The sequence below is a fragment of the Pterocles gutturalis genome, unplaced genomic scaffold, assembly GCF_000699245.1.
Source record: "Pterocles gutturalis isolate BGI_N339 unplaced genomic scaffold, ASM69924v1 Scaffold40343, whole genome shotgun sequence".
Taxonomy (NCBI): Eukaryota; Metazoa; Chordata; class Aves; order Pterocliformes; family Pteroclidae; genus Pterocles; species Pterocles gutturalis.
The window spans coordinates 1-10,824 of record NW_010119410.1 but is presented as its reverse complement, the minus strand read 5'-3'; the positions used below and the strand labels follow the sequence as shown (position 1 = coordinate 10,824).

Below are 10,824 nucleotides of genomic sequence, written 5' to 3'. Positions count from 1 at the left end.
CTTGCCGGAAGAGTCTTGCCCTGGTGACGTGTTCATGGTGGAAGAGCCGCGGCCCTCAGCGTGGGGCGACGGGGAGGCATAGCCCTGTGCTGGGACCGGGCAAGGCCGCCGCGATCGCCAGCATTTGTGCGGGGTTTTGACTCAGCCCCTGGCACGGGTGCCCCCCGTCTGGCCTTGGGGACGTTGCTCGATGCCTCTCGTCCATCTCCAGGAGGGAACGTGTCTCCTGCCCGCAGCAGCTGTGGCAGAGCTGCTGCCGGGAGCACGCTGTCCCCATCGCTGCCTGTGCTTGGATCTGTTTGGTGACATTCGGCTGCGTCTGTTGTGACAGGAGCTCTCCCGCTGGGCACCAGGGCTCTGAGCTGCTTTTTCGACTGAAGTTTGGAGTTAGGGTTGAGCTCAGGTGTTGTCCCACTGCAGACTTGTCGTGTTGTACTTTATAGGGGGAGCATCTGCTGTGACTATTCACAGGTGTTGGGTTCATGTTTCACTTAATTCAAGGCAAAGACGAGGCAGTGACGGCCGTGCAGCCACTCTGCACTTAGGTAATTTTGTTTAACTGAGGAAAACGCCTGCAGAACCGCTCGCTTTCCGACACCTCCAAGAAGGATGGATACTGAAGCGTTCCAAGTGCTGACCCTCGGCTCCAGCCTGCCTGGGGGCAAAGCGATGGGGGTCTGGTTCCTTTTCTCACCCTCTCAGCCAAGACCAGAGCAGGGTTTAACCTGTGAGGCCCCAAAATGGAGCTGAGGGACTGCGGAGGAGTCAGTTCCAGGGCATCTCGGGCCCCGTGGTGCTCTGAGAGCACGCGCAAGACTTCAAATATTGTCTGAGTGTGCTGCGCACAGACAGTTGGTGCTCCTGGTTCCTGACCCTTGTGTCAGCTTGGGGCAGTAACTGCTTGTCTGCGTTTCTCGGGCATTGTCAGTCTTTGGGCGCTGTTTGCACGGGCTGACTCTCCAGTAACCTTGTGGTGTTAAGTCATTTCTCTCTCAGTTGATGTGTTTGCAAGGGGTGGGAGAGGTGGTAAACACTCCCAAGCTGTTAGTAGCCAGGACAGTGACTTTAAACCTTTTCTCTTCCCCAGCAGAAAGGTCCCCTGACCACAGGACTTGTAGGATCTCGGTTACTTCTCATTTGAGCTGCCAGGTTTGAGCGTGCTTGGCTGATTTCAGCTGGAGGCAGCGGGGTGTACCCCATCAGCTTGTTTCCATAGGCAGTACAGATCAGCGCACGCTCTGAAGCCTCACCGCATCGGAGGTGTCTCACTTGGTGTGTCTGTGGTCCAGGGAGGTTGTGAGCAAAGTGAGGTTTTGCTGTTCTGTACAGACACAGCTCCCAAATGTGTCCCTACTCGGATATTGCCGGGCTGCATGCCACTTGGACAGCGGCAATAAGCAGAGGTTTTGAGATCTTAGATTGTCAGATAAGTGCATTCCTGACAACGCAGGTAACGAAAATGCCTGGTTTCCTGACAGCGTCATTTTGAGATTTTTATTACTTGGTTGGGAAGTCTGCTGAACTGAAACTGTGTTAAGGTTTCTAATGAACGTGCAGGTGTAAACACTTGGTCAACTGACACTTAGGCAAAGGTATGTGTGCGGTGGCCTCTCAGAAAGCCAGCTGTTGCTTTTTATTGTTTTTTTAAGATACATGGATCTTTCTAACAAGCTCTCATGCGGTGCAGAACTTTTTCCTTTCTAATCACAGCATGTGGCTCAGTATGACAAGTCTGAACACTTCCCTTCTTGTGTCTGCAGCTGCTGAAAAGTCTGAAGAGGCTGTCTGAGTTGCCCATCACAGTTGACATTCTCGTGGTAAGAGCTGTGAAATCTCTCACCCTTTCATCGTGTCTGTCAAGTCACAGGATAACCGTTTGCCGCGGAAATGCCGCTTTCCCTGGAACAGGGTGCCTTGCCTCGGCCACCTGCTACAGCCTGGTGTCACAGGCACGATTGTCATGAGGCTCTGGAGGTTCCGCGCACAACAAAGGGGTGTGTCAGAGCAAGTGCGAAGCTGTGGAGGACGGTTTGTCATCCTCAGCTCTTCCAAAAGCTTAACGCTTGACTGGGCTGTGGGAGTTGGAGCCCTTCCTAGCGATAACTGAATCAGCACGAAATTAGGAAGCGCTAATCCTTAAAATTATTGGTGACTTCTGACTTACCAACAGCCATGGTAAATGCTAACTTGGTTTGTTAATGCAAATAATTCATGTTGGACTAAGGCAGAGTCAAGTTGTCTTTAATTTACAGAACTGTATTAAATGATATAATGGTCGCTGAAAACATATTATATGTGATATCTTTGCCCTCAGATCAAGGAAGTTTATTTCTATCTAGCGGCGACAGGTAGCGGGTTAACTTTGTAGGAAGGTTGGCAGAGGTGAGAATGCTGACTGCTTTGCTAAGATGAATTTATGTCTTGGCTCTTTTGTGAAGGAGACGGGTGTTGGGAAGACTGTGAACAGTTTACGGAAACACGAGCTTGTAGGAGACTTTGCGAAGAATCTCGTAGCCAGGTGGAAGAAGCTAGTGCCGCTGTCCCAGGAGGCAGACAGGTGAGTGAACCTGTTCGGTTATCTTGATGGATAAGCTTTGTTATATTTTTGCAGTGGAGATTATAAACCTCTGTGACCAAGGCTCTGGAAGAACTTGTAACACAAGTGTGCTAACTCTGCACGGGGGCTTTGCCTCTGCTAGCTGCAGAGAGCTGGGTTGCTGACATCTGCAGTTTTGTGTGGGAATAGGGACCGATTTTCAAGAATTTGCAGTTTGATGAAGAGATTAACAGTAGAGGCTGGAAAAGTGCCTCTATTAACGCAAGAGATGCAATCTGCTTGCTTCCCGTTTTATGATGCTAAAGAGAAGAAGTTCTAGGCCCGAGTAAAGGAAGTGGCTTGCTTTGAAAGAAGCCTTTTATGTGCAAGAATCCTATGGAAACTGAAAGCTGATGCTAGCCAGCATGTTGTAACGCAGAGCTGCACTGAACCCAGCGATGAGATCATTTAGATGTGGTGATAATTTCGATGGCTGTGCTATCCCTGCGTGCTGAACTGGGGGACATGTTTCCGTAGGCACCACCCGGCCCGGAGTGTGTAGGCATGGAGAAGTCTCTCTGTGCATCTGTCTCCGCTTCCTCGTGAACTGTGAAGTCCTGAGTCCTAATAAGAATGCCTCATCGATCCCTGCACTAGAAATGCAGTTTCTAAATTCCTGAATGTTGCTGTGCCTGAGAGAATTAGTGGTGTTCTTGCCACAAAACTACCAAAGACAACCTTAGTCTTCTGTAAGAGAGGTTCCCATCCATGTGGTCCATGGAGAGTGTCTCTTTTCATTCAAATTGGGAAATTTTAAGCTAACGGTATTATTTTCTTGTCCCTTCAGAAACAACGTCGATTCTGAAGACCGTGACTACGAGAGGAGCAGCTCAAACAAAAGACATCATGGATCCTCCCTCGGAGAGGATGAGGAACCTGACCAGGACTATTCAGATCCCTTCCAGCCGTCTTGCAGCCAGTCCTACAGCCCAGATCACAGGGAAAAGAAGTCCAAAAGGTATCCTAGGTCTGAGAGAGCCCACGAGACTTACGGCTATAGCAGCCACGAGGGGAAGGGTTGGGGCAGATCTTCCCCAGTGCTCTCCTCAGATCAGGAGCACTCGGACTATGGACAAGCTGTGTCACCTGAGGCAAGTGAGAGCCCTCAGGATGCGTACACAGACCCTTACGGCTCTGAGGAGCAGGAAGAACCGACAGTGTTTCATCGAAAAGCCAGTAAAGGCCACGGCTTTCAGGAGAAGGTGGGAGGAAGCCGGGAGAGGAACCCCAGTGAGTTCTATGACAAAGGGAACATGAGTCGAAGCAAAGAGCACAAGTCATCTCACAAGAAGCAGCGACTTGATGGCAGGGGGGACGACGGGCCCTCTGCCTTCAGCCCAGAGAGATTGCACAAGACCTCTTTTAAAGAGCAGCTCCGAGAAGCCCCCATGGTAGGGAGCAGCAAGGAGAAGCAGAGGATGTCAGACGGCACCAAAAAGGAGAAGAACCGAGAAAGCGGCGCCTCCAGAAAGGAGAAGTTGCACATGTCGGCACACTTGGAAGAGTCCTTGGACAACCACGTTAAGAAACAAAAACATCGGGACTCTGAAAAAAGCAAATTGGAAAAGCCCAAGCTGAGCTTGGTGACCTCTAACACAGAGCGGGAGAAACAGAAAGCTGAGAGTGACTCGTCAAATAGGATTAAAGAAAAGGGGATTTCTGGGAGCTTAAAATCTTCAGGGAGGAAGCGTAAAGCCTCCGACGTGGACAAAAAGTCAGTGGGCTTTTCCTCCAATTCTGGGGACGGGGAAGCGGAGGATGAATTTGAACAGCCTACAATGTCCTTTGAGTCATACCTCAGCTATGACCAGCCCCAGAAAAAGAAAAAGAAAGTGGTCAAACCCTCTGTGTCGGCTGGGGAGAAGGACCGAGCACACAGCAAGCAGAACGGATCCAAAGCCAGTGCCAACAGCTCAACCTCGAGTCAGAAGAGTCCAAGCCACAAGCGAACAAGTGAGAAGGTGGCAGAGAAGGACCCACCAGAGGCTCCTAAACCAAAGAGGGTAAGGTTTGGAAAGATCCTAAAGTGAACAAAGGAGGTGGGATCACCTGGAAGCATATTGGTCATGATACACTTTTTGAGCATGCAGAGTATCTGTGAGTCAGCTCAGCACCCTGTCTAACATGCACTGCATCTCCACCTGCTAGCGAGGTTCCCATGTTTCTCCTCTTAAGTATTTATGCTTCTCTAAAATTGCCCTTTTTTATCTGTATCAGTACTGCAGTTTTGTTAACTAAATCTGTTGGTCTCCAGAAATGGGGGAGAAATGGGAGAACTGGTGTTACAATGCAGCTTCTTCTAGAAGACAGACCTTTTTTTGTGAAAGCTTGAAAAATGAGCAATATTCAGAGTATCAAAATGCAGTTCAGTGCTGTTTGTACACTGGTGGAATGTAACATTCTCCTTATTCTTGTCTTACTTGCATGTACATTCTCGTCTTCCAGATCCTTTTAGATGTCATACCAACATTACCAGACATCCCGCTGCCCCCAATCCAGGCCAACTACCGCCCTCTTCCTTCAATCGAGTCCGTTACCTGCTCCCAGACGAAAAGGAGAGGTATATTGGGCAGGAAAAGGGATTTAAAATGGGCTGCAGCCACTGTGTGTGGGAGGGAGTGGAAGCGGATGCTGGCTGGGTTCAGGTCTTTCTGTTGGGGTCTAGTGTCCTGCCTCTGATGCCCAGAGGCTGTGTTTCAGAAAAAGGGGGTGTCCTTCCCGTATGCTCTAGCAGAAATGAAGAAGATCCTCAGCAAATCCTTGAGGTTTGGGATTTGGATGTGCCCTTCCTGAACTGGATTCCACGACTCTTAGAGAACACTTGGCCCTTTCGGTTGCTTCTGGGTGACTGATTCTCTGAATTCCTGTGCCATTCATCAGGGTGGACTCTTCTTTTCTCTGTTCCCTTCCTACTCCAAGTCTTTCTCTTTACAGCAGTGTCCTCGCCAGTTGAAGAGAGCGAAGCAGGTTTTACAGGTCGCCGGTTGAATTCCAAGATGCAAGTGTATTCAGGCTCTAAAACTGCCTACCTTCCAAAGATGATGTCCTTGTACCAGCAGTGTATCAGAGTCCTCAGTAATAACATCGACTGTAAGTACCTTTCCCCGTCTGTCTTAAAGTCACGTTGCCACACAGCTAGACTGATGTCTTAGTAACTTGTTTGTATATTGGCCTTGGAGCAGGTGAACCGTTGCCCCTTGGCACAAGGCAAGCTGACTGATACAGGACAGATCTCCCTGAAAGCTCAGGTGCTGCAGGCATCAGCACCCAGCATGCTTTCAGAGGGTGCTAAAGGACTGGAAATAGTGGGAAACAGAGACTAGTGTGGGCCCTTCTTGGTGCCTGATGACCCACTAGAGTTATTGCACCTACAGTTCCTTTCTCCCTCCCCCGTAGTGGGGCGCAGCGCTGCTGCTTTTTCTCGCTGCATTTCAGGGTATCAGACCCTTTCCTTGGCAAGGAAGGAGCAGGATAAATACTCTGTGCATGTTGCTTCTCTCTAGCCATCTATGAAGTGGGTGGTGTCCCTTTCTCTGTGCTGGAGCCAGTGTTGGAGAGATGCACCCCAGAGCAGCTGTATCGCATTGAGGAATGTAACCATGTGAGTGCCTCGGCCTGGGGAAGGGATGGGGACTCGTAGTAGTGCTGTTCTGTCCTCGTTTGCACTAGCAGAATAGTAGAGAACAATGTTATTTTCAACAAGAGGTGGCTCTTGCTTTTTCCGAGTTCCTGGATTTGCCGTCTGCCCATCTCTTGCTGGCCCCTAAGCTGTCTTGCCCTCTGTGACAGTCCAGTGGCGCTGGCGCGAGCTGCAGCTGAGGGAGAGGGGGGTGAAGGTGTCAGGAGGGATCCCAGCTGACGTGTGGGTTTGTTTCAGACCCTCATTGAGGAAACAGATCAACTGTGGCACAATCACTGTCTCCGAGACTTCAAGAACGACAAGCCAGAAGAGTTTGAGTCCTGGCGGGAGATGTACCTTCGACTGCACGACGCGCGAGAGCAGCGGCTGCTGATGTTAGCACGGAACATCGGCTCAGCTCATGCCAACAAACCCAAAGGTAAAGTATGGCTGAATGATCAGAGAGGAGTTGGGGAACGCTGCCTAGGAAGTGTCTTCTTTGAGGGAAGGTCTTTTGGAGTGGCTGGTTTAAATCTAGTCCCGTTTAGGATTTGCTTAACTCTCTGTTCTTTGTGGTGGCCTTTGGAATGGATGGACTGGGGAGTGGAGGTTGGAGCTTGCTGTAATAAGACAAGCACTGAGGAGCCTCCTTTATAATAAGCTGGGTCTAAGCAGTGTTTCCCTCTGGCCTCCTACAGGTAGAGTGGCCAAAATGGCCTTTGTGAACTCTGCAGCAAAGCCCCCTCGGGATGTACGAAGGAGACAAGAGAAGTTTGGAACTGGAGGACCTCTGATGCCAGAGAAGACCAAGTGAGTGTTTCTCAGTAGCACTTGCTGTTCAGGACCTCTTTTCCTGTGGGCTCCTGCCAGCCTGAAGCTCTGTGTCCTGGCGGGAAAGGATACCTGTGTGTCCGGGAGGTACTTTTGCAGTGCAGTGGAACTTGTACCTGTAATAGCTTCTTTCTTGCTGGGAAGTGTGGAGATGCTGGTCGCTGCTGGTTCCATGTGGTATCAGCCATGCTGCTGTTAGGAAATGCGGCTTGTGCGTGAGGAATTGCATCAAACCGCAGTGACTCCTTCCTGAAATGTCTGTCCTGTCTCTGTTTCAGAATAAAACCAGTCCTGTATGCATCTAGCAAAAGGCACGCCCGTGCGAGCGAGGAGCAGTCCTATGATGGGCCCAGCACGAGCAGCGCCCATTCTGTCCCATCTTCAGGTAGCACCTTCTCCTCCTACGACCCCAGGAAACCACCAGTGAAGAGTAAGTACCAACCGCAGAACTTACGCCTGCCTTGCATCTGCTTTTCTGGGGCTGCAGCTTTGAATTGCTCTCTGCTCCCCTAGTTTGTGACTGCTGCTTTAATATGTGGGGTTTTTTGTTTGATTTTTTTTTTCCCATTTCTCTGTTGCAGAAATTGCACCCATGATGGCAAAGACTATCAAAGCTTTCAAAAACAGGTTCTCTCGGAGATAAGTTTGCAGTGTAGATCTGGGATTTTCCTTCTCGTGGGGGAGAAGGTACCCAAACAACCCTTTTCTTTGAACCCTGCGAAGGCTGCAGCTGCTGAGAGAATCTTCGATCTGCATAAGACGACAGCACAGTATTTTATCTTTTATTCTGGTCCCTTTCTCAGTGTCAAGCCCTCCTCTTTTCCCCCTGCCCTTAACGTCGTTTCTGGCTTTGTCATCTGTCAAAAGAAGGGTGTACAGAATCTCCCAACACAAGAAAATGTGAAGTCTTGGCGCCTGCTGAGAGTGGAAGATCCAGAGACTATTTACTATTTAACCTCTTAATAAATTATAAAATGGTTTTAATTAATATTTTGCCCCTCTACCTGGCTGGTATTATTTATGTTGCTCCCAGTAGTCTCCCCTGTCGCAGTCTAGTACAAGGGCCGGCTTCTCTGTGACTTGAGCTGGCAGGAATCCATCTGTCTGAGTAGACACTGGGTGTCACAGAGTCTTTCCTCGTGATCTGGTACCTGCTGGGCCCAAAGTCCCACCTGGACTCTCTGGGACAGGTAGGACCGGTGGCCCATCTGCTCGTCCATCCTTTGGCAAGCGCATCAAGTCCTGAGGCTTTGCTCTCTACTCACGTATGTTAATAAAATCATAGCTCTTAACCTCTCTCTGCTGTTACTGGAGATCTTGTACAGATGCTTAGGTTGTTGTGCAGGGACGCCAAGAGGCATTGGGAACTTTTTCTCTGCTGCTGTTGTTTTCTGTTGGCTACTGGGAATAAAGCTATGAGGGGTTTTGGGAGAAATTTTACTGTGCCCCATCAGATTTTAACTTTTATTTTTTTTGAGAGAGAGAGAGAGGGGACTTTGCCTCTGAAGTTAAAAACAGTTTTTAAATATCAGTGAAGGCATCAGGTTGCCTCTTTTAGTGGAAAGAAGTAATGCTTTTATCTTGTTTTCTGTGTGGAATTGGGAAGGATTTATTTCCAGTTTGGAAGCTGGTGCTTAAATCCTGTCTTCTCCCTGTATGTTTTCCTTTGCCTCCTCTTTGGAAAAAGCAAGGATTTTAATCTTTGAACCTGAAACCACTTGACTGGGGTTGGCGGGAAGTGAATAACGGAATGTGGTTTGTTTTTAAGGTGTGCATACTACATAGCAGGAGTTCAAAAAGCTTGGTTGTACTTAGTGTCTGAGGAACTGGAGCTCTGGAAGGAAGGGGTGTGCGATGTGACCCAGTGGACTGGGATGCTGGGGTTGGTGGAAGTGTGAGGAAGTGCCCTGGAGCATCGCTCCTCTGGGGAGGTCAGCGAGCCGGCGTGTTCATGAGGTGTGTGATTTCGGGTGGATTCGCTGAGGCTGCAGCAGAGTGAGGAGCCAGACACAGCTAGGCACTCGCTATTAAATGTGAAGCGTATTGTGAACGTTTCTGCTTGTGGGTTACATCTGCCTTGAAAGCGAACGTTCCCAGAGGTGGTGCAAGCAGAGGATGGAGCTGGTTAGACCCAGGTCATGTGGCGAGGGAGACGGCCTCTGTTAGCGCTCGGAGGTGTGACTGGATCAGAAAGGGGAGAGGTTCTCCTGTTCCAAGCCATATTTGCTGCCCTAGGACTTTGCTGTTGAGGTGGAAAAGGTTCTGGTGATAGATGCTGTTGGTGGCAGCTTTTGAGAAGCTCTGCTGCTGCCTTTCTGTGGCTGCCAAATCCCCAGCCGGTGGAGTTGTCTGTGCACACTGACCGGGGGAAATGTTGCTGTGAAGAGCCCTCCCTGGAGGGCTCTGGAAAAATCCCTGTATGCTTCTGGTTCCTGTTGGTTTCTTTCTTTTTATCTCTTTTGTTGTTTGTTTGTTTTTAAATTTTAAACCATTTTGAACACCTGTCTCTGGTTTATTTGTTCTTTTGTTATTTTGAAGGTCTTGGAAGAATGTTCTCAGACTCTTGTGCTGTAAGTTTTGTTACAGTCCCAATGCTTTAATGTCACCATGCAGCATTTCAGTGTGTGTTGTGCTGTCAAATAATGGCTCCTTACTCTGGCATTTTTGCTGTATTTAATTTTGCTGGATTTTTAATTAGATAACAATATATTCTCTTCTGCTGACTGTTGTGCTACCATTTATTTCTCCTCTGTACTTGGGGTAGGGGCAGAAGGAAGGGGAGTGTGGCATGGTGTTCAGGCCGCAGTGGAGTCTTGAGCAAAGAATTGGTGTGAAGCCCAAGAACAATCTTGGGCACTGCTAAACTGCCGTTTAATTAATCGTCCGGCGAGATACTCAGCTGTGGGTACCGCCCAAAGCATTGCTGTTACGGGGTGATGTACCTTCCCTCTTGGAGCAGGCGTTTTGCTCTAGGCTTTGCCCACTGTGTCTGTATTTCAGCTTAGCTGGATGGCAGGGAGGGGGGTACAGAGAGGATCAGACTGGGTCTCACTTTACTCTGCTCTGGGCCTAGTGGGTCCCACTGGTACTGGGGCCAATGCCAGCCGCTCTCCCTTCCCTCCATTTGCTTTTGCTCAGACACTGAAACCGTGCAGCCAGAAGAGCTGGGTACCAGCCCTCAGCAGGGAGGAGAGGATGGTCACTGCCATAAGACACAAACTAAGCAAAGTCTAGGGGTAAAGCGCTTGCTCCGTTGCCAGTCTCGCAGTGCCCGGGGTGTTACTCTTGTGCAATGTTTCTGTGCAACACTACACGAAGGAACTGAGCAGAGCTGCCTCATCCCCCTTCGCTGCCCTGCCAGCGGTGGGATGAGTAACAGGAGCAGGAGAGGGAGTGACTTGGACTTGCATTTGTATTTTGGTCCCTAACTGTGTATATACAATTTTCTATGTTCCTTTTTTGTGGTAACTAAGATGAATATTTTAATTAGATAAGTTATATGAAAAGAGGAAAATCATGTCTCAATAAAAGCCAAACACTGGACCACGCCTGCATGTTCTTTTCTGTCTCTGAACAATGAATGTTAAATATGCCATCAGCAAAACCCGGCCTGTGGGGCAGGCAGAGCTGGTGTGGGGGTGTCCCAGGGGCACGGGGGGGTGATGCTCCTGTCCCCCCCCGTCTAACCCCACGGAGCTCTTCCTGGCGCTGCTGCAGGGCAGCTCTGCGCTTCCCCCACCGGCTCACACGTCCCCGGGGTCCACCCGAAGCCGGGATG

General features: G+C 49.6%; 1 protein-coding gene across 1 annotated transcript; it reads left to right on the top strand.

Annotated features, from left to right (window-relative positions):
* Positions 1 to 1,760: 1,760 nt before the first annotated feature.
* TCEB3 (transcription elongation factor B (SIII), polypeptide 3 (110kDa, elongin A)) lies at positions 1,761 to 7,864 on the top strand (the record flags this gene model as incomplete). Its single annotated transcript, XM_010076562.1, has 10 exons — positions 1,761 to 1,817; positions 2,439 to 2,557; positions 3,384 to 4,599; positions 5,042 to 5,156; positions 5,531 to 5,686; positions 6,100 to 6,197; positions 6,474 to 6,654; positions 6,914 to 7,025; positions 7,325 to 7,476; positions 7,628 to 7,864. Coding segments are annotated over 10 exons (2,268 nt in total), but the record flags the coding sequence as incomplete, so codon positions are not given.
* Positions 7,865 to 10,824: the final 2,960 nt, after the last annotated feature.